Source organism: Vidua chalybeata, chromosome Z (assembly GCF_026979565.1).
Source record: "Vidua chalybeata isolate OUT-0048 chromosome Z, bVidCha1 merged haplotype, whole genome shotgun sequence".
NCBI classification, from domain to species: Eukaryota; Metazoa; Chordata; class Aves; order Passeriformes; family Viduidae; genus Vidua; species Vidua chalybeata.
Genome location: NC_071570.1, coordinates 393641 through 415730, shown reverse-complemented (window position 1 = coordinate 415730; position 22090 = coordinate 393641). Strand labels below are relative to the sequence as shown.

The 22090-nt window shown below is 51.4% G+C and overlaps 2 protein-coding genes and 2 long non-coding RNA genes across 8 annotated transcripts in view; 2 read left to right on the top strand and 2 right to left on the bottom strand.

Annotated features, from left to right (window-relative positions):
* Window positions 1-301: 301 nt before the first annotated feature.
* FECH (ferrochelatase) lies at window positions 302-12992 on the bottom strand. Of its 3 annotated transcripts, XM_053932615.1 has the most exons (11): window positions 12925-12992; window positions 9499-9604; window positions 8313-8432; window positions 7814-7962; window positions 4847-4981; window positions 4463-4569; window positions 3333-3431; window positions 3115-3222; window positions 2620-2784; window positions 2148-2207; window positions 302-1892 (listed from the first exon to the last, which is right to left on the bottom strand). In XM_053932615.1, exons 1-11 carry the CDS (start codon window positions 12971-12973, stop codon window positions 1758-1760), a joined length of 1233 nt encoding a protein of 410 aa, XP_053788590.1. In that variant the 5' UTR covers window positions 12974-12992; the 3' UTR covers window positions 302-1757. The 3 variants fall into 3 exon arrangements, with proteins under 3 accessions (XP_053788590.1, XP_053788592.1, XP_053788591.1); XM_053932617.1 differs by lacking the exon at window positions 9499-9604 and having other exon boundaries at window positions 12925-12967; XM_053932616.1 differs by lacking the exon at window positions 12925-12992 and having other exon boundaries at window positions 9516-9584.
* On the top strand, window positions 12648-19475 carry LOC128782339 (uncharacterized). 2 transcript variants are annotated; one of them, XR_008428737.1, is made up of 3 exons: window positions 12648-12712; window positions 13906-14032; window positions 19390-19475. It is a non-coding gene; the product is annotated as an uncharacterized LOC128782339 (long non-coding RNA). The 2 variants fall into 2 exon arrangements; XR_008428736.1 differs by lacking the exon at window positions 12648-12712 and adding an exon at window positions 13015-13183.
* Window positions 14609-21965, bottom strand: NARS1 (asparaginyl-tRNA synthetase 1). 2 transcript variants are annotated; one of them, XM_053932611.1, is made up of 15 exons: window positions 21852-21965; window positions 21140-21219; window positions 20888-20953; window positions 20689-20781; window positions 20426-20515; window positions 20194-20272; window positions 19785-19855; window positions 19440-19526; window positions 18342-18563; window positions 18040-18239; window positions 17740-17875; window positions 17010-17123; window positions 16452-16583; window positions 16129-16260; window positions 14609-15987 (listed from the first exon to the last, which is right to left on the bottom strand). In XM_053932611.1, the coding sequence occupies exons 1-15, from the start codon at window positions 21892-21894 to the stop codon at window positions 15856-15858; spliced, it is 1677 nt and encodes a 558-aa protein (XP_053788586.1). In that variant the 5' UTR covers window positions 21895-21965; the 3' UTR covers window positions 14609-15855. The 2 variants fall into 2 exon arrangements, with proteins under 2 accessions (XP_053788586.1, XP_053788585.1); XM_053932610.1 differs by having other exon boundaries at window positions 21140-21222; window positions 21852-21964.
* LOC128782338 (uncharacterized) overlaps window positions 19464-22090 on the top strand; it is a 29213-nt gene continuing 26586 nt past the window's right edge. The window contains exon 1 of the long non-coding RNA XR_008428735.1: window positions 19464-19552. This is a non-coding gene — a long non-coding RNA (uncharacterized LOC128782338). The remainder of the gene's footprint in view (window positions 19553-22090) is intronic.

Genomic DNA, 22090 nt, shown 5'->3' with positions numbered 1-22090 from the left:
GACATACTGGACATTTGTGCTCCTTCTTCCTGCCCAGGCAGTGAGCAGAGCCCAGGGGGAGAGAGAGGAGGGAGAAGAGAAGCTCCTGGCTCCCTGCCCCTGAAACAGGCACAGGCATGAAGTGTCAAGGAAGACTTCTTTCTGTGGGGAACAGGGTGCTGCAGGAGGTTCTGGCACTGAAGGAATTTCTGTCTGTCTCACCCTGGGAAGCAGGTATGGCAGTGGAGCAAGCAACTCTCCAGAGGTATTAGGGATTTGCAGCACTCCACAGGTGCTCAACACGGGATCCATCCGTTCCTTAGTATCCCATCCTTAACTCCAACAACAAAACAGAACGAGACAAACCCCTGATACACCACAAGAGGCCTCTTCTCTCTTTTAACACCCTGTTCTCGGAAGACCAGAGGTCCAAACTGCTCCTGCCTCATGGTTACCTGAGCAGGTCAGCCTGGCTGAGCAGCACGGCATCTGCTTCTCAGCCACCAGCAGTTCCCAGGAGCCAGCCTGCAGTGCACAGGTCCTGGCATTTCAGTGCTAAGGACATCAAGTAAACGTGTGCCCAAGGAGGTGCCAGCGGGGCTGCCACACGTAGGGCTCAGTGCCACTGTCACAGCTTTGCTCCCGCCCCGCCGGGCAGGAGGGGACCCTGTGTCTCTGGGGACACACCCAGTGCCAGGGCCCTGCCCAGCACGGCCCTGCTGGGGGCTGGCAGCCTTTCAGGAGAGCCCAGCACAGGGCTGCCTGTTCTCAGGCGTCTGCAATGTGAAACTCTAAATGACTCCTGACTGATCATCTCCGTCTAAGTAACGGCAATTAAACCACATCAATCCTACCTATGGCACTCCATAGGTATCCCACAAAACCACAGTACTGTGGCACAGTAGAAAGCACAGAGTGGATCTATAAACCTCCTGGAGAACAAGCCTGACTTCCTAAATTTACTTCACCAAACAGAAAAAGCCCTTTTTAAACAAAAATATAAGAATTTAAAAAGCCATCCTGCTTAACAGATAAGCCAACATGTTTCCTCACATGCTTCTGCTAGACTTGAAACAGGCAGTTTCAACGGCGCAAATTCTCCAGCATCATTCAAGCAGGGTAATTCCTTTCAACTTACGCTCTTTAAATACTTTCCTGCAGATAATGAACATTTTTTTCCTAGAAAATGTAAACAAGTTTTGTGCATTCTACTATCCCAGCTAAGCTTTCACATGAAGTTTCTGGCAGGAGAAAACCAAACCAAAACAAAGCCTTATCTTTATGCTCTAAAAAAAAAAAAAAAAAAATTATATATACACACACCTTATTAACTACACATTAGAAGTAACTTGGTCTCCAAAGTCTCCAAGCCAGCTGCAAAGTCCCTCTCAGAACAGACAACAGACTGTGCTGGTCAGAGTGCACCTTAAGCAAAACCAAAATAAGTGTACCTTCGACCTGGCAAGTTCATGAACTTGTGACCACCCTGCATACAAGTAAATCCCTGCATAGAAATAGAAGCTAATTGTAAAAAAGCTGTGTAGGGTTTTCAGCGCGTCCTGCTGGGCTCACGCCACGGATGACACGAGATCTCACACCTGACAGGATAAATGCCCTTATTTCCCTACTTCCTACAACTCCTCTCAAACGAAGAAAAGATGAGAAGAGCTGCCCCGAAGGCAGGTTCTGCGTGCTGTGACGGGACACGGCAGCACTGAGCCCCCAGCCCGGGGGCTGCTGGCCCCGTCCTGCCCGGGGCAGCGTCCCGCCCGCCCGGCTCACAGGGCCTGGCTGCTGAAGAACGCCTTGGTCTCCCTGCACACGGGGTTGACGCAGAGCGGGCAGCACAGGGTCAGCTGGCGGGAGCACACCTCGTTGGACTGCAGGTGGGAGCACACCAGGTCTGCAAGGGCCTGCAGGGAGGGTGGGAAAGGTCAGAGGGAGCAAACCCAGCTGTGCAATCCCCCCACCCCAGCCTGCACCCTGGGCCCCCTTCTCACAAAACCACGGACTGCGGTACAGTGAACCCCTCTGTGCTGGGCAGATTAGGTACAAGGGGTTCTGTTTCTGCTCTTAAACTCCAAATACCTTAAAGCTACCTGAAAACATCCCCACTCGGCAGGAAACACAACTGCAAACCTTTACAGCCACTGCAACACAGCAGATACCTTGGAGAACAGTGGATTTCCATTGAGAGACTCCGCTCTTCTGATGTTTTCAACTCCACACTGAATCAAAAATAAGGAGGGAAAAGTTAAACCTGTCAATCTGATCCTTTACTGGGTAGCCTTCAAAATCTTCCCACTTCATTCAGAAGCCGCCCCAAAATGACAGGATTAAATGTAGTAACATGGTTTTCAGTACAGCAAAAATTACTATGAGGCGACATTACATTTTGCTGCCAAAAATAATTAATTTTTTTTGAGCAATATTTGTAATGGTTTAAAGATCTAAATCTAGAAAGACAAACTCCCACTTGTTTTGTGGTTAAGCCAGTTCAGATTAATTTTTGATTTACAGGAAAATAAAGCTAATCCCAAATAATATTGCAAGAAGCAACTACAAGGCAAATTGCAAGCCAGGAGAAATAATTTCAGAGCAGCACTACCCAAACAGGGACCAAGCCCACAGAGCATTCACCTCGTTGGCTAAAACCTGGGCATACTCGATGTCCAGCTCATACAGTGTCTCAATGTGGTCACTCGTAAATGCTATTGGGACCAGCAACATGTTCTTCTTTCCTCGCTGGCACAGGCCTTTAATGGTCTCGTCTGTCTGGGGACCAAGCCAGGGCATTGGTCCAACCTGGAACCAAAAAGCAGAAATAAAGGAAAAACGCTCTTTAAATCATTCTTACAAAGAACACCCACATTTCCTTAGGCAGGATGACAGAGCAGTTATGGATGGGATAGAAATAGTTATTTTTATTTCCCTGCCTCTGGCTGTACTTCTCACTTTCTCTACTGAATGTTTAATGAAGACACACTTCCCACCATTACATCTCAAAGGAAAGAACCTGGGCTGGCCTGAACAAGACTGAAGAAAATAACCGAAAATGTAAGTAAAGCTATATTTTTTTCAGTCCAGTAAGAACCCTGCACAGGCTTTACCTGCTCAGCTTCCCTGAGCACTTACCTTGGACTGCCACACAAGCCTGTAAGGGTTGGAGTAGTTGAGCTTCTCCATGACCCTCTGGACAGTAGCTCCCACTTCCTGAGGGTAGGGATCACCACGGTTCACCACCTGCACCACAAACACAGCACACCTCTGGCATCAGGGAACACTGGGGAAGGACCAGATTTGCCTGGCCCTTCCACAGCTGTGTGCCCACACCCTGCCCCGAGGTAACTCACAGACATGGGCAGCGAGTGGGCTGAGAAGAGGATGACCACCTCTTTCCTTTTGTCTGGTGGGAACAGGTTCAGCTCCTTCTGGATGTTATCAGCAAAGCACTGCTCAGGGAAACAGAAACAAAGGCCTGAGTGGGGAACACTGGAGGCATCCCTGCTCTCAGTGATGCAGACAGGCAGCTCCCATGTCCGTGCTGCCTTAAGAACTCCCCAGTTCCCTCAGGGTGCACAACACTCAGGCAGTGTGTCCAGGGAGCATCACCAGCACAGGCAGTTCCACCCCACCTGCCTCCAGCGCTTTTTTCACCTGTTCAGCACACCACAGAAACTGCAAACCCACACGAAAGGAGAAGCTCCCTGATAAAGACCAAAGAGCCATTTTCTCTGGAAAGAGAGCAGCATGAAGGCTTCCCTTCAATTGCTCCTGCCACAGCCAGGAATTACTCTGCGCTGCCAGAGGGGAATCTGACAAACCAACATAATCTGTGTGTGTGCTGATCACAGATCTGCTCTGACAAACCAACATAATCTGTGTGTGTGCTGATCACAGATCTGCTCTGACAAACCAACATAATCTGTGTGTGTGCTGATCACAGATCTGCTCTGACAAACCAACATAATCTGTGTGTGTGCTGATCACAGATCTGCTCTGACAAACCAACATAATCTGTGTGTGTGCTGATCACAGATCTGCTCTGACAAACCAACATAATCTGTGTGTGTGCTGATCACAGATCTGCTCTGACAAACCAACATAATCTGTGTGTGTGCTGATCACAGATCTGCTCTGACAAACCAACATAATCTGTGTGTGTGCTGATCACAGATCTGCTCTGAGCAGGAATTTGGATGAATGGCCTGTAGAGGTTCCTTCCAGCCACCACCATTAGGGTAACATCACCCAGCTTTTAAAACAGGACGTGCACAGTGGTTGCTTTCACACATTATCTTGCCAAAGCATAGTGCATGAAATAACCCTCCTTCTCCTGTAATTTCAGACATGGTAGACAAGACTCATTTCATCACACAACTAAAATGCACCCTCAGAATGAAGCCTTCCTGTTACCCTTCCTCAGTATTATTTCTGTATTCTAAAAGAAAATATATAAACCTCAAAGCCTTCAGATCCACACCTGAATGAGAAGGGGATGTGTGGGCCATCGGTCAATTATGCTCCACTTCATCTTTGGCTTCTCCCCTTTCTGGTTATAATAGCGATAAATGGCATTTAAACTGCTTCCTGAAACAGAGAGTGAACAACACAAGTTCAGCCAGGCCACCAGCAAGCTGTCAGATTGGAACAGCTTGGCAGCAAGCGATTATCATATTTTAAAATGCTACATAATTAAAACACAACCATAAATCAGAGCTGAGCGTCTCCAGTGGGAACAATTATATCCCATATATATATATGTACGTATATCTCACACAATGCACCAGTCTGATCAGAGCTCACATGATTTACCCACATGCACAGCTCCCTGCCCGCAGCACCTCTGCCCTGCCCAGGTGCTCACCTGTGGTGGAGCAGCTGTACTGGGGGTACTGGGTGAAGGCAATGGCCCTCTGGATGCCATCCCTCTCCATCTCCTCGATGGCCTCCTCCGTCAGCGGATGCACGTAGCGGAAGCCGATGTAGTACTTGTGAGGCGCTGCCAGCCCCAGCACCGGGACAGCAATTGCAGGAAAAGGTGAGAATTCGCAGGAACACGTCGTTATGTGTAAAACAGACAACAACAGGCAGGCTGAAACTGCTGAAATAAGCTTGCTGTTCATTTTCTGGCTGCTTTGGTAAAGCTCTGTCATGTAAGCCCTTTCTTTGGCCAAGCACATTTCTGGCCAATCACATTGGCTGTGATTAGAATTTAAAAGTGATTTATATTACGGTTTGCTTCTGCAGGAACACTACTGGCCTGCTTCTCCTGCATTTAGCAGAGGCGCAGTTCCCAGCCTGGACAGAGCCCTGGTGTCTCACCAGGCAAGTCCTGATTTTAAGGACATAAAAGTAAAAAAGTGTTGCTACGAGAAGCTAAATGAACACCCCGATGCCCTCACAGCCCACAGCTCCAGCTGCCCTCCCTGCCCAGCACACCTGCTCCGATGGCACCCAACCCCCAAGGGGCTGTCTGGGGCAGCAGAGCAGTGAATCAGGGACATGTGCTCTCCCATCCTGATTTTGGAGGGCTTTTATAAAAAGCTTCATGGCTTTAACACCTTATTTTGGCAATGATTAGCAATATGATTCTCTCTGAGGACATCTCAGGTTCCTCCGTTTTTATCTCTAATCTTTTGGGTGTCAGCTTTGGGAGCATGGCTTGGTTAGGGGATGGGAAGCAGGCAGGGGAGGTTTGCTGTTTTGTTTTTTATAAGTGGAAGACAGAGGTTCTTAGGAGAACAAAAGCAAAGTTTCTTTTTCAGGGTTTCCGGGTCAGTGGCTCTGAAATAACATTTAGCAGGTTTCTGAAGGAAGCAGATGTCCCGTGCTTGGGCTCCACTCCAGACATTTATGCAGGACTCAGAAAACAGGTTTAGTCAGCCCCAGTTCTCTGCAGGAGGCAGGAGAGCTCCCAGCTGGGAGCAGCAGCAAATAACGACCCAACTTCAGGAGCCCTTGAGCCAGTAACCTCATTAACATCTTTGAATGGCATTAAAGACAAAAGTCTGACTAACCCGGGCGGGGACTGTAGGAGTTTAACCTGGGAAAGGACACGGCCAGCCTGGAAGCAACACCCTCGCAGTGTCACGTTTTGTTCAGGACCATGGGCAGCAAAGAGAGGTGCTGGTGTCTGTACACAGGCTGTTTAAATAATAGTGACATCCTGTCCTGATCTTGGCTTGGACACAGTCAGTTCCCCTCCCAGTAGCTGGTACAGAGCTGTGTCTGGATTTAGGATGAGAGCATTGCTGCTGACACACCGAGGTTTCACTTGCTGCCCACCCCAGATCAAGGCAAAATGACCCTAAAAGTATTTCTTTTTGCCACATTTCACATGGTGCCAGCACCTCCTGCCAGTTGCTCATTCAGAGGGCTCAGCATTCCCAAAGTGCTACCTGTAAGCACCCCATATTCCCAAATGCTGTCTGCAAGCACATCCAACACATCCAAGCCGTTCTGAAGGAACACAGTGCTCTGCACGGTCACTTGGGATGCTGAAGGAAATGGTTGGCAGTGCTCAGCACATTCTATTGTTAAACTGCAGCTGCTGTCAAGTACAAAAGAAGCCTCCAAAGGACTTATCAGGTGGGAGAGGTGCCCACAGAAGGGTGTGACTGCACAGAGAGTGGTCACCAAACAAAAGCAAGTGGGAGCAGGACACTGGGAAGAGCAGATAAACCTTCCAAGCCTTATCTGCAGAACCTGCTGCAAGGCTGACCCTTCAGGGCTCCTGCTCCAAGAACACTCCTGCCTCAGATGACACAGCAGGCCTCAGGCTCTGACTGTACCTGCAGGGACCGCAGCTCGAACTAAGCTAGGGAGTCACATCTGTGCAGAAAGGACTGAACATCACCTGAGTGAAGGCACCAGTGACACACCACATTCTGAATGGATGAAATAAATTTGGTTCTAGCCTTCCAAGAACAGTGCTTTTAACCTTCCAGACCCTTTTAGCAGTCCTTTTCCTCTAGCCCTTTTCTAGCCAAGCCTGAGGCAGGTGCCACGAAGAGCTACAAAACAGCCCTGCATGGAAGGACATTGACAGAAGCATCTGCACCCGTTTCCCACCACAGTCACGCTACCAGGCAGAGTGGCACAGGCTATCCCACACCAGTTAGCACTCCCTGCTGGGAGGGATTCTGCAACGCAGAGATGGGGGAAGGAGGCTGTATTCATGTTTGAAGTTTTCTCACCACGAAGGGCTGGCAGAGAGAGCATCTCCTTCCACGCCAGCCAAACTGCCCAGCCTTATCTCCTGCTGTGTCCCTGGGTGGGGCTCGCTGCTATCGCTCAGCCGTGCCCTGCACTGCTCATCTACAAAGCCTTGTCTTTTCTCCAGCTGTCCTCCTTTCAGCCCTGAAGCAGCTGCTGAGAACACCACTCTGAACACCCTCCCATACCCGCCTTAGTGGTTCACATGAAATACATTCCCCTTTCTTCCCCTCTAAGCCTCAGCCACTTGACTTCAGTGCAGGCTTCCTCAGGCTCAAGCAGGGCTTACAGGGCAAGGCACGATGCCTGGCAGTGCCACACACCAAGGGACACTCCTGGCACCTCCCTTTGGACACCTGAAAATAACAAACTTGTTCTACCACAGCCATCTTCCCATGATCACGGGAGAGACAGAGGTGGCTCCCCGAGCCCAGCCTTCGATAACAACCTTACAACGAATGGAATCCCTTCTGCACTATCTTTGCCATGACTTCCCAGCAGGGAGGAAATCCACACCACCCCACAAGGAAAACCAAGAAGCCAAAGCTGCTTTGCAAGCAAACGGTTCCAAGACAGCGAGCAGAAGCGGCCCGTGGGGGGCTGAGCAGAGCAGTACCAGTGCGAGGAGACATGCTGTCCAGCAGCTTCACCATGCCCTCTCCCTGCACCGCTGTCCACTTCTTGATGGGGGAGCCCCCGCCGATCCTGCTGTACTGCTCCTGGATCTTCGGGGTGCGGCGCTTGGCAATGAGCGGAGCCAACTTACTGGAGCATTGGAGAGGGACGTGTTAGCAGCACAGCCCAAACCACCCCCCTCCCCAGAGCTCTGCTGCAGCAAGTTTTCCCTGGCAATCTCCGCAAATTACAGCAAAGCAGCGTGGTTTGTTTGATGCTCCATTGCTCCACCCTTCCCCACACCTCAGCCTGCAGTTAAAAGAGAACAGCCATGGCACGCCTAATCCAGAGGGTTCCAGCACTGTCCCTCGCACTGACTGTTCCCAGGGTGAAGCAGCCTTAGGGAGTGCTGCTCTCCACAGGAGTAAATATCCGAGCCTACAGCTCGGACAGCAACACCCGACACTGCCTGTACCACAGGAGATCCCAGTGCTTCTCACTTTTGAACTGGAAGGGTCATCAGATCTCTGTCCAGGAAGAGACGCAGCAGGAAATCGTGGACGTCATCCAGTCGCTCCGGGCCTCCCATGTTCAACATCAAGATTCCTGTTTTAGGTTTCCTAGGGAAGCAAGAGATATTTCAAATCCTAGTGACCCACTGCTTTTATTTTTATTATGATGACAAAGCAACCGGTTCATCCTCCCACATTTGCCTTTGCAAAGGCAGCTCCTATCCCAAGGCTCCTCCTGCTTATGTAAACACTTCCGCCAGGAACAGGAATGGCCAGACACAAGTAGCTACATGACCTTTGCTTTTTTAAAAAGTAACCACTTTGTAACACAAACTTTAGGTGGAGACACACTAGGAAGGCTGGCTGGCAGCTGCTGGCTCTAAGGGAGGTTATGAAACAGGATCTCAGCTGCTCAATCAAACCAAACCAAGCAGCAGCTTCCCTGGAAAGCAGATGAGCCACTCACACAAGTCTGTCTTCACTGCTGTGGGGACACATCTCATCTCCTACAGCAGTGACAGCAGCAAGAAGCCCTTCTACAGACAAATTCATTGCAGGGCCAGCTGTGTTTGGGTTGGGTTGTTCCAGAATGGATTTCCTATCCGGGTGCAGGTCTGGCACACTGTTGTAAGGATAAGGTCCCACATGGCACAGCAGCACAGATGGTGGTATCAGCATTTACAGAATGGCTGCTGATCACAGCTCTCACCCAATTTCCCCATGGAACTGTTTCCCCTGCCCAAGGGAGCCCACAGACCAGGACCTCACTTCCCAGCAGATGGCTCAGGTTGCACAGGGAGTTTTGCCCTTTTGTTAAAGCCAAAGTCTTACAACAGGGCACTGAGAGGAGCCCAGGCCTGCCTCAATGTTTCGGGACCTCAGCTTCCATTCCCTTTCTGCTGGAGCGTGTATCAGAAGGCTGCTGAATGAAACCCAGGGAGCAGGAACCAGAACTTCAAACAATAATGATAATGAATGTCCTTGCATTGCTCCTGCAGTGCCTCAGGCCTTACATGGGCCCCGGGCTCGGAGCTGTGCAGGAACACGGCCGTCCTCGGCCGCAGAACACGAGGCCGGGGGAGTGCAGGCACCAGATACACAATCACACAGAGGCAGAGCGGACCCAGCCCCGTGGCTGCTATCGGGGACAGGCAGGGCCCCGGCGCACACCCACCGCTCCTGGGGCTGGACCTGCGGCTTGGCGCTCTCCGTCACCGCGGCGGCCGTGGCCTGGCCTCTCCATCGCAGCGGCACCCGCAGCTGGCCGCGGCTCCTCAGCACTGCGGAGAGAGACGGCAGACTGCTCACCTGCTGCCTGCAGGGACACAACAGCTGATCCCCACAGCCCCACAAAACAAACCCTGAGGGGACACAACAGCTGATCCCCACAGCCCCAAAAAACAAACCCTGAGGGGACACAACAGCTGATCCCCACAGCCCCAAAAAACAAACCCTGAGGGGACACAACAGCTGATCCCCACAGCCCCGCAAACAAACCCTGAGGGGACACAACAGCTGATCCCCACAGCCCCACAAAAACAAACCCTGCAGGGACACAACAGCTGATCCTCACAGCCCCAAAAAACAAACCCTGCAGGGACACAACAGCTGATCCCCACAGCCCCGCAAACAAACCCTGAGGGGACACAACAGCTGATCCCCACAGCCCCACAAACAAACCCGCTGGCAGCACGGCCAGCTCGGCTTTCTCACTCCGGCTCCAGGGGCTGGAATCAAAGCAAGTCAGGAAATCACAAGCTTCTGCCTTTCTTTGAACACTCTGTACTTACAGCTCTTGCAGGTACCAGGCAGCAACCAAAACCCAAACCAAAGCCTTGCACATCTGTGAGTTCCAATCATAACTCCAAAATAACTGGTGACAACTGAGCAGAAACAAGGGGCTGATCCTGAGGAATAAGTGCCAGACTGTGTCACTCCTCATGGGTCAGACACACCTGGGCTAACCCCAGACAAGGGCAGGATTTCCACACCATGTCTACAATGTAGGTTAGACATCTACTCCTGTTTGAACACCGAGCAGCAACTCCAGAATCCATTTCCCTGGAGATCTGGGCCACCTTCTTTCTCACTACCCAGCCAGGTGATGCTATTAATCTGGATTTCAGCATCACACAAACCCCAGGATGTTACAAGTCTGCCACATCCACCTCCCTCTGCAGCTCTCCTGAAGCCCCTTCAGCCACTGGAAAGGGCTCTAAGCTCTCCCTGGATCCTTCACTTCTCCAGGCTAAACACCCCCAGCTCTCCCAGGCTGGCTCCAGAGCAGAGGGGCTCCAGCCCTGGAGCATCTCCGTGGCCTTCTCTGGACTCACTCCAGCATCTCCACATCCTTATGTCAGGGGCCCTGCAGCTGAACACAATTAGATTACCCTTAAGGTTCCTTCCAACCCATTCCATACAATTCCATGCTGGTTATAGCCTGCCTTTTCCAAGGCACACTTCATTCTCCTCAGGAGTTCATCATCATTACATGGTATTCTTATAGTGCAAAAATAGTGTGAATTTCTCATGGTGGAAAAAAAAAAAAGGTTAAATTCTGCATCCCTGTCTCTCCAGCAATTGTTCAGTGTGACATTTCCCCTGTCAGACCACAGGAGCTCAGCAGCAATTGAGCCCCAACAGCACAGAGCTCCTCAGCAGCCAACCCACCCGCTGGGAAGAGCATCTTACAGCTCACAGTTCTCTAATAACCTGAACAGATTCTGAACAGCCTCAAAACCTGCTGAAATCAATGGCAACGAAACGCATCCTGCAAATCCAGCCTCTTACTCGGGATTACGAGTGCGCAGCTGTGGATGCCTGCATCTGCACTGATACAAAAGGCTGCAAACTAAAGAACTTCAAGCATCGCTGATGCTGGAAAGGTCCTTTTCAAATAATCCCTTTTTACTTCCAGTTCTTGGGTTATTACTTTCTGAGGTGCTGGCACTATATGCCAACTACAGAGAACAATAAAAAGGGAAGTTTCAATGGCTGCACTGATACTTCTGCACTGTGAGAACTTTTGTTCTTGGCCCAGAGAGTGGCTGGGCACTGAGCAGGCTGCCCAGGGAATGGTCACAGCCCCAAGGCTTCCAGAGCTCCAGGAGCACTTGGACAACACTCTCAGGCACAGGGTGGGATTGCTGGGGTGTCCTGTACAGGGCCAGGAGCTGATCAATGACCAGGAGTCCCTTCCAACTCAGGACATTCTGCAACTGTCTGACTTAGGGTGAGGTTTATGCACGTTTCCACCTGCATCATGAAGGACACAGTGCAGAATGAGACGTGCAACGAGGATGGTCCCAGCTAGATGGAGCATTGGTAAAAGTGTTCTCTCATATGTTTTAGAAGTGCCACTACAGTATCAAACTCTAAAGCGAGTACTGGGGCGGGTAAGCTCACAGGTGCCTCTGGGCAGGGACAGAGCGAGCGCTGCACGGCCAGGGCTGAGCGGCGGGAGGGCAGCGGTGACCCTGCCCTGCGCCCGGGCCCACAGCTCCCGCCGCACCGGCAGCGAACCGCGACACCGGCTGCATCTCTACACAAACACCTTCAAACAGGAGAGCGGCTCCTTTCAAACGAGCACGCAGGGTACGGACACAGCCGTACAGAGAAGCAGCAGGAGCTGCAGCAGGGTACGGACACAGCCGCACAGGGAAGCAGCAGGAGCTGCAGCAGGGTCCGGACACAGCCGCACAGGGAAGCAGCAGGAGCTGCAGCAGGGTACGGACACAGCCGCACAGGGAAGCAGTAGGAGCTGCAGCAGGGTACGGACACAGCCGCACAGGGAAGCAGCAGGAGCTGCAGCAGGGTACGGACACAGCCGCACAGGGAAGCAGTAGGAGCTGCAGCAGGGTCCGGACACAGCCGCACAGAGAAGCAGCAGGAGCTGCAGCAGGGTCCGGACACAGCCGCACAGGGAAGCAGCAGGAGCTGCAGCAGGGTCCGGACACAGCCGCACAGGGAAGCAGCAGGAGCTGCAGCAGGGTCCGGACACAGCCGCACAGGGAAGCAGCAGGAGCTGCAGCAGGGTCCGGACACAGCCGCACAGGGAAGCAGCAGGAGCTGCAGCAGGGTACGGACACAGCCGCACAGGGAAGCAGCGGCCGGGCTGGCAGGAGCTGCAGCAGGGTCCGGACACAGCCGCACAGGGAAGCAGCAGGAGCTGCAGCAGGGTACGGACACAGCCGCACAGGGAAGCAGCAGGAGCTGCAGCAGGGTACGGACACAGCCGCACAGGGAAGCAGCGGCCGGGCTGGGCCGGCAGCAGCAAAGGGCGCGCTCGCCCCGGCCGGACAGAGCCCTGCGGGTGGGCGCGGAGACCCCGCGCCCGCAGCCCCCCTCAGCGCAGCGGCGGGAAGCCGCCATCGCCGTGCGCAGCCCCGGTAAGCCCGCCGGCCGCTCGGCCCCACGGCCCCGCCGGCCCCGGCGCCGTCAGCGTTATGAAAGGCGCCTCTCGGGCGTTGTGTAACGCGGTGCCGGCGGCGCCGCCGCCGCGCTCCCGCCCGCGCGGTCCCCGCGGTGTCCGGTCAGCCCTCAGGCCCCCCGCCGCCCCCCGGCCCCGTTCCCGCCATCGCGGCGGCGCCCTCACACTCACGGTGACGCCCGGCGGCGACGGCGGCAGCAGCCATCTTGGCCGCCCGCATTCCCTCAGACAGCCCTGCCGCCGCCCCCCGCCTTACACCGCCCCCGGCACCGCCCCGGCACCGCCCCGGTACCCGCTCGGCAGAGGGGGCGGGCCGGGGAGAGCAGGCGGCGGGCCGGGGCCGGGTGTCCCGCAAGTGGCGCTGCCCTGGCTCCCCTCCGTAGCCCCTGTGGAATGAACATTCCTACGGAATGAAGGCGAGTGATCCCCGGTACGAAGTGACGCTCTAAATTGCAAAACGTTTTAAAACTGCAAAATCTTCTAGAAAGAGATTTAAAATGTTATTGTAAAAAATGCTGGTGCAGGAGCACGGAACTCACCTGGTAACCTCCATTCCCGGTAGAAATTCAGGCTCTGGAATTCAGGCATTGGAGACGGTTGTCCAGGGAGGTGGCGGAGTCACCATCCCTGGAGGTGTTTCAAAGACATCTGGATTTGGCACTGGGTGATGCGGTTTAGTGGTTTAGGAATTCCAGAGGTAGTGCTAGGTTGGTGGTTGCACTTGATGATTCTATGATAATGATACTGCAATTTAAATACAAAGGAACAAACACCACAGCACTTACCCTGCACTTGTGGGTGGCTTGCATCCCATGTCTCAGCAGGCCAAGGGCAGAGCCAGCTCTCGGTGCCAAAGGCTGGCAGCACCGTGTTCTCCTCAAAAGTGCCTTACAAAGTGGGGCCAGGCATAATTTAACACAGATAAATATAAAATAGTGTATGTAAGGAGTGGTAATTTAATCAAAGCTAAAGGATAGTCATCCCAAAGCTGCCAGGGACATGGCTGAAAGGTCCTGAAACCAGAGCTGGCAGCCCAGTTTACCAGTTCCTAATCCAATTACAAATCTGACTGTCTGGAAACACTATGAAAGAAAATGAAAGTGAGGATGAGGAGACCCAAGTTCTGATTATACATTTTCTTCTCTTCTGCAGGCTTGTTTTCCCTTTCCAATAAAAATAAATGCAGGTTCTCTTGTGCTCCAAGCAGCTGCAGCATCTTTCCCAGATCCCACCCCACCTCTCTGCACCAGCTGCCGAGGGAATTGCACAGCAGTCTCTGGTAAGTTCCACAGCATCTTTCATCCCTCACCTTTTAAGCTCCTTATCTGATCTGCCTCTTCCATGAGCACTTCTTAAGTCCCCAGCCCTCCCTCTAGCAGCTCCCCTGATAAGGAGGCCCTTAACCTTTACAAAGCAGCTCAGCCCTGTCAGGTTTAAGGACTGAGAACTCATCCCACACAAGGGATGTTTCTCTAGAAGCATCTTTTCCTGACACTTCTCCCTCCCCATCACTTCAGGCACTAAAAGGAAAGTATTTTGTAAAGTCTTTACCTGGTGCCAGAAGTCCAGGCTGCTCCCCCCAGCACTGCTGCCTCGGCAACCTCAGTCAGCACCACATTGATTCTCTCCAGCACATTTCACTGAGCAGCTAAGGTGGTCCCTCCAAATTAGAAAAATTCATGCTTTTAAGTTAATTAGTGAGAATTTTGTTTAGAAAGGGAAAAAAAACCTCATGCCAGTTCTTGGGATACGTTTACTGCACTTGAAAATTCCCTTTTCCTGGGTTTTTGTCCACACTATATCAAACAGCAAGCTCCACAGACTCAGTAAAAGGAACAGACATTAATGTCAAGTATTGTCTTGCACACCAGCTTCTGCTGCCATAATTTATTGGTTGCTGATTTAGACCAGTTTATATAACATGCAAGATGAAGAAAACCAATCACTTATTACAAAAACGTGGGTATCCACAGCTCAACAATTCCAGGAGTGAATGGCAAATCCAGCTCAAGTGTCAGTGCAGGTGGCAAATGATGCACCTACCTTTACTTTTCTCTCTGTTAAAGGAATTGCTTTATGACTAGAAACTATACCAATGACTCAACACATGAAGTATTTCATTATTCCTATTTGGTAAGTTCATTACAGCCAGGGAAGCTGCTCAGCTGCAGTAGCACAAGGGACAGGGAGCTGCTCTATGAACACACCTCAGCGTGACACGGGAAAGCACTGCTGGGACTACAGTCTGAAAACCCAATGTGTTTCAGTCACTGTTCCTCTGGGTCTCAGGCGCTCATTTCTGGTTGCAAACAGGGAGCAAAAGGCACCACAACCCCCCGTGCCCAGGAGCCATCAGACACGTCCAGCTGGGTGTGCATGGACCCACGGCAGCGCTCCATCCACAGCTCTTGGGAAAGGGAGCAAAGCCTGCCTCGCCAGCCTCAGCCTCAGCACTGCTGAGCAATAAATAATCTGAGAAAAACCCCAAAGCCCCAGACCCAACCCACCTCTCTCACAGTGGAGTTCTGTGCACCGTACTACACACCCTGCTACTGAATCAACTCAGAGAACCCCCATTAAAGTCAGCAGGAACTAAAAACGTGCATTGCTCAAGATACTTATTCCCATTTTTACCCTTTGTTCATGCCTCTCCGTAACATTCTCACAGGGCACTCTTAGGGAATTTCATGAGCTTGAACTCCTGACTTCCCCAACAAGAAACCCCAAGAGAAAAGAGATTAAAATTAAAGCAAATTTTAAAATAAAATTATCAAATGCCCAGCATATTTTAAGTCACAGAAATTAAAAGCAGTAGTGTATCTTGTTTTCGAAATGCCAACTTATCAGGATCTTTGTTTTGTGATGACTCGAGAGCATAAATGCACCTAAACAATTTTTCTAAGGCTTTTTCCAGTTAATTACTAGTATTTTGTTTTAAAAAAGAAGTTTTGGTTTGTTTCCTTTTCACATCCTAAAGTGGTATTTGAATCAGCAACAGGTTGCAGGAAGTCTTGTTGTCAGACAGGCTGTAGTACAGCAGCGTGTATCATTCTTTCCCAAGCATCAGCTGCTCAGTTTTCCAGGAATTTTTCCCATGGACGGCTAAGGTTTGCAGCGCTGGACAAAGCGTGGATAGAGACAGACATCTCGGATGTGGTGTCTGTTCAGAATCCAGGTCAGGAACCGCTCCAATCCCAAACCGTATCCTCCATGAGGGCACGTACCATATTTTCTCTGTGAAATCCAGGGAGGGGATATTACACATTTTCTAGTAATTTGTAGTTGCAGTAATACCATCAGAAACAAAAGCAGCCGAGCCCTCTACGAGGGGAGAAGCCCCAACTCCCGTCTGAGCAGCACGGGTGCTGTACTGACCTGATCCGTGTACCAGTAGTAGGGCGTGGGATCGATGCCCTCTCTCTTGTAGCCCTCGAGCAGCTCCTCGCTGTCCCAAGTGCGCATGGAACCGCCGACGATCTCGCCCACGTTGGGCATCAGCACGTCCACCTGCAGTGCACCACAGCACGGCCCACTTACAGCAACACCGCCGCAGAGGGGAGCGGGCACGGCCCGAGACAGCCATGCCAAGGCACCCGGGACAAAGCCTGGCAAGGATTCTCCAGGGAGTTTCCTGGAGCACTCACGCCCTCCCAACGTCCCCACTGCTCCAAGCTACCCCAGCAGGTAAAATGACTCACAGACTCGGTGAGGCGCGAGTCGTCGCTGCAGCGCTGCATGTAGAAAGACTTGATCTCTGCAGGGAACCGGCACAGCAGGATGGGCTCGTTAATGGTGTCTGTCATCAGCCTCTCGGGAGCTTCGGGAATGTCCTATGGTTAGAGCAGGCTTTAGTCATACTCAGTGCCAAAACTATGCCCATACCCAAGTCCCATGTGAAGCGGGCATGAAATGGGACAGTTTCACACTGCACACGTACACACTTTCATCCTAATGTACCTAAATTCTTAAAACAAACTTATTTTAGAAGAAATAAAAACCCACATGTCAGGGGAAAAAAAAATCGTTCCATTAAAATCTAAGTCTCCCCAATAGATGAGACAGAAAACCGAGGGGAAAAAAATCCTGGCTATGCTGTCAAGTTCTCCTGAGCTCCTTTAAACAAGTGTCTCACATGCTGGGAATTGATGACAGGTGACAACACAGGTTTTTATCCCAGTGTTAAAGGACATCAGGTCAAATCACAACCCACAGCTGCATTCCTACATGACATTACTCCAGCTCCCAGCGGGACACACCTCCCCAAACTCATAGTAAGTGCCATCTTCCTTCTTCACATCATGCTCCTTCAGCCACTCGATGGCTTCAGCATAGTTCATGCGTCGGAAGGGACGTTTGGGGGGCTGGAAATCCTGTGGATAAAAGCAAAGACAGGTGGAGGAGCACCATTTTAAAAGGGGTACTTTTCTAGCTGATCAGCACGTCCATGACCTTTCCCAGCTCACATATCATCAAATTATCACTTAAATGAACAAATTAAGCTCAGTACTACTAAGCTGGACCCAAACATAACCATCTCAAGCCCAGTAAATCTCACAGATCACCTGGGAGGAAAGATAAGGAAGTATTTCCAGAACTTTAGGGCTCCATGTCCCAGGGGAGGAACTGAAACACCACTTGTTTCATCACTCCCTCATGCTCCACCAGCAAGCACCAGCTGGTCGATATCCAATCTCTGGGATGGAGGGTTTTATTCCACTGGCACAGCACACACTTCCATAAATCCTGGCACACTGTTGGCTTCTGGAGCACACTAGCAGGGAATATCTTCCCCACAGTTCCCTGCTTTAGTCTTTACCAGCCTTGCAGTTTTTTCATTCTTATTATGTTTAATATTCTTCTTGCCATTACAAATAGTTAGTAAGCTCACTGCCATGCCCTGCATGTCCCAAAGGAACGTGCTGAGTAGGCAAGGCTTAAGATCCTGTTTTCTTGGCTATTCCCATAGCCAAAGCCTCCCAAGCCTACCGGGTTGAGGTCGTACAGTAAGCTCGCTGCAGGTGATTTCAAGACTCTGTCTACAACATCACACACCAAGTTCTCCAGACGGTCCAACAAATCCTCAAAGCTTATAAAAGGACATTCAGCTTCAATGTGAGTGTACCTGAAACAAAGCCACACCATTGCACACAAGCAACAGGTTTTTAGCTATGAAACAAACTCATCTAAAAAACCCACAACCCAAACACACACATTTGACCCCCTTTTACTCCCACACTGTAAAGGAAATCAAACTGTTTAAAAAGAAATAAGGACAACTGCCCATACTCTGCCAAGTGCCGGCGGGTCCTGGACTGCTCAGCCCTGTAGGACTGAGCAATACAGAAGACATCTCCCAGAGCTGGCAGGCAGGTCTCCAGGTAGAGCTGGGATGATTGGGTCAGGTATGCCTCTTCACCAAAGTAATCCAGCTTGAACAGGGTGGAGCCTCCCTCCACCTGCGTCTGCACTAAGGTTGGTGGTGTGACCTGTAAGAGAACAGGGCTGTCACTGCTTGACTGAAGAACTGAGGACATGGATGAGTCAGGGCACTAGAGCAGTCACCTGCTGACCAGGGAACGCACACTTACTTCATAGTATCCGTTGGCAAAGAAGTGATCCCTGAAGGCCTGCACGACCATGGAGCGCACCTTGAAGATTTTGGACATGTTCTCACCTCGAATCATCATGTGCCTGTTGTTGAGCTGCACATCCACCTCTGAGTCCTCGTTGAGCAGATTGTCAGCCCCTCCTGCCGGGGCCAGGCCGATGAGCTCCCAGTAATCACAGCTCAGCTCGTGGCCTCCTGGAGCCTGCCAATGGGAGAGAAACAAACACTGGGGAAAAAGTCCACTGCTTGCCCCTTGGATGTCTTTTCACAAGGGCTTGGAGTGATGGAACAAGGGGGACTGGCTTCCTATGGACTGAGGGCAGGGGAGATGGGATATTAGGAATTCTTCCCTGTGAGGGTGGTGAGGCCCTGGCACAGGTTGCCCCAAGAAGCTGTGGCTGTCTCACTCCTGGAAGTGTCCAAGGCCAGGCTGGATGGGGCCTGGAGCAATCTGGGATAGTGGGAGGTGTCCTTGCCCGTGGCAGGGGGGGCACTGGATGAGCTGCAAGGCCCTTCCAACCCAGTCTGTGACTGAGTTCTGCTCTCACTAGCTCCCCCGTGTGGGTCACAGCCGCCCTCCACCCCGACAAATGGCATTTGTAGTTCAACCTGCAGGCTGAACTAAAACCATTTCAGTTCACTGTCATTTTCTGCGTACAAATGCAGATTTTAAAAGGCTAACCCACAGATTTTTACCAAAATGTTATAGTGGAGGCTCACATTACCTAACCTTGGGTCGTTCCTACAAACACACCTCAGTAAAAGAGATGTGAAAAAATTCTTAGTCTCACAAAATAAAAACTGAATAAACTGTTAAGGAAAATGAAGCCATGCCATTTATTTAATACAGCCCTCCATGTTATAGTCTAGGAGTTGTCTATCAGTGGAAAATGGCTTCAGGCAGAAGAAGAACAGTCACACAGGTCACCTGTCTCACACTGGACAGCACAGTTTTGTTCTTTCTCTAGCCCTAATTCCCTCCAAAATAATCCAATGATTCCTCCCACCTGTGCTTGTGCCTCCCTCAGGACACCAATGACCCATGAGGGAGGAGGAGAAGCCAGAGGAGCTCCTGTACCTGCTTGCCCTGGGGCAGGAGGTTCAGCGTGCCGTACACCACCACGCTGCTCTCCGTGGACAGCACCAGCCCGTTGTAGCACTGGCACTGCAGCGAGACAGACAAAGGCACAGGTGAGCGAGTTTCCATTCCTATCTTTCCTGGCATCCACTGGAGTCACAGATTAGCACACAGTCACTGCTAAACAGCTCTCGCACTGGCAAACTGCAGTGGCAGGACACACAATTTAACAGGAACACAACTGAGACAGTAGGCTGAGGAGAACTTAACAACATCTACATAGGAGAACACCAGATAAGGTATGAACTCTTCAATTCACAACAGAACACAATCATCACAACTTACCAGCTCATCAGAAAGGACACACTGAAGAAATCCTGTGCCATCTCTCAAGACAATAAACATCAGATTTTTCCCTAGTTAAAAAGAGAAGGAATTTGGTTTCACTATGAGCAGGTGCTGGTTAGCTCCTCATTTGGCAGGACTAGCTTAAAACACAGAAGTTGAGGAAATTCTGCAGGACTAGCCTTCAAACTGAAAATCCCATAGGATCTGAACAAAGAAATGTCTGTATGTCCACACATTAGGGGGAACTGTCAGTGTTGCAGTGATCATTGAGATCAACCAAAGAAGGCTCCTAACTGGTTTAAAAATTTGAGACCAGGTGCTGTCAGACCCATTCTGTGTCCAAATTTTGAAGGCCACTGTACTTGTTCTATCTCCCTGCACAGGCTCAACAATGCTTGTGCTCTACCTTGCCTCCGTAGCCTGTGGATCCAGCCAAAAATCTTCACTCTCTGCCCTCTGTAAGCCTCCAGAGCATTGATCTTCACCTGTGAGGCAGGGAATAAAAGCCATTAAATAGGTTCATTACATGGTTCACCACCTCTTAGAGTTCATCCAGACCCCACCCCAGAGCAGCACAATCTCTGTGCTGACCAGATGCCCTAGCACAGACCATGTGCCAGGCACAGGATCATACTCACACACGTGGGCTCTGGAAGACTGGTATCATTCTTGATAACAACCTTCTTGGCTTCCTCCAAGTTCTTCTCTCTTCTCAAGAGATCTTCTGCCTGGTTTGAAAAAAATAACTTATTAAATAGCTGTAACCAGGCCAGTTGTAAATAACATGTGAAACAACAGCACCAGTGAGGAACAACCTGCAGCTCTTTCAGAGGGGCAGGAATGATGATGATACTGTAATGTTTTTGGAAAACAAGAGTGCTCTGCTCCTTCTGCAACCTACCTCCTTCTTCTCCTTAGCTTCATTTTTCATCTGCTCCCTGTGCCATAGCTTTTTGACATTCTTCATCTGTGATTTGGAAATGATGGCCCATCTCTAAAGAATTCAAGGAGAGAGCAAAAGAGAGCAGATTACATTGTGTCCCTTCACACCAAGAAGCAGTAAATAATTCCCACTAGAAAACCCTTCAATGCCACAGCACCTCATTTTCTTTCTGGGAATCCACATAAATTGTAGGAAATGGCTCTTTTCCTGCTGTCATCAATGCCTAAAAAGGAGGGGGGGAAATAGCCAAAATGAACCAAAATCATCCTTATAGAGCCTGAGCAGGCACCTTGCTCCTGCTCAGGTTGCAAAAACAGGTATGAAACTCACATTTAAAAATACAAAGGCCATTGCTTCCCCCAGAACACATTCCACACTGCCAAACAAAGCATGTGTTTTCCACACCTACCTTCAACACAGTCTTGAATGGTTTCTTTTGTGTCCCATCACCAGTGGAGTCATTGCCCTCTCGTTCAGACACATACAGCTCTTCTGGGATACATGACAAACACGGGAAATTACTCAAAAAAAACATTATGAGAAGGAAACTGGACACGCACGGATATGTCCCTGCTCACTGCAGGGGGCTGGACAGGGTGATCTTTAAAGACCTCTTCCAACCCAACCCTTTCTATTATACCAAATCTTGATGGTTATCAGCAGTGATAACCCTTCGAAGGCACCAGCTGGTCAGTCAGGATAAGAATTATTTCATATATTTCACTTTCAAAAATCAAAAATCAATCCATGCAGTGTGTTCGCTAAAATCTCAAGGGCTCCCGAGGTACCGAACCCTCGGGAGCCACCGGCTGCACATCGGGAACCAGAAGGAGCAGCCCTCCCGGGAACAGCTTTGAGCAGGTAAGAGGGAGACGGGGCCTGGGGAGCAGCCAGAGCAGCGCTCGCTCGGCCATGGCCGGAACCGCAATGAGAAGCGCAGCGATCCCCCCCGTGCTCGGGCAGGGCCCGACCCGGCCCGGCGGGCCCGGCGCTGCGGCCGCTCCCGGTGCGCCCCCCCAGCCGCAGCACCGCCGGGCCCCCGGGGCACCGGCACGGGCGGGGGGTGCGAGGATGAGGGGATGGGGGGCCGGGGTGCGGGGGCCGGACCCCCGGGCTCTCACCGAGGGCCAGCGCCGCCGTCCTGCCCAGCACGTCCCCCGCCATGGCCGCGGCGCAGGAAGCGCATCACGGGCGGGCTGAGCCAACCCGCCGCCGCCTTGCGTCAGCCAGCCCGCCCTGCCCGGCCCTTCCGTTCCCTTCCCTCCTGCGCACACGGGCGGGGCCGCTCGGGCCGCTCCTCCCCGAGACGTACTGACACGTCGGCACGGTCCACTCTTACCGCCGGACTCTGCAAGGAAGT

What these genes read in the sequence shown, in the direction of transcription:
- FECH (XM_053932615.1), bottom strand. Translation starts at nt 12,973, where the DNA reads ATGCGGGCGGCCAAGATGGCTGCTGCCGCCGTCGCCGCCGGGCGTCAC. An exon ending in GTACAGCTGCTCCACCACAG is followed by an intron (nt 4,570 to 4,846) that starts GTGAGCACCTGG and finishes TCTCTGTTTCAG; the next exon opens with GAAGCAGTTTAAATGCCATT. An exon ending in CCCACTCGCTGCCCATGTCT is followed by an intron (nt 3,223 to 3,332) that starts GTGAGTTACCTC and finishes TTTGTGGTGCAG; the next exon opens with GTGGTGAACCGTGGTGATCC.
- NARS1 (XM_053932610.1), bottom strand. Translation starts at nt 21,894, where the DNA reads ATGGCGGGGGACGTGCTGGGCAGGACGGCGGCGCTGGCCCTCG. An exon ending in GACGGCGGCGCTGGCCCTCG is followed by an intron (nt 21,223 to 21,851) that starts GTGAGAGCCCGG and finishes CATGTATCCCAG; the next exon opens with AAGAGCTGTATGTGTCTGAA. An exon ending in CCACAGGCTACGGAGGCAAG is followed by an intron (nt 19,856 to 20,193) that starts GTAGAGCACAAG and finishes CTTTTTAACTAG; the next exon opens with GGAAAAATCTGATGTTTATT.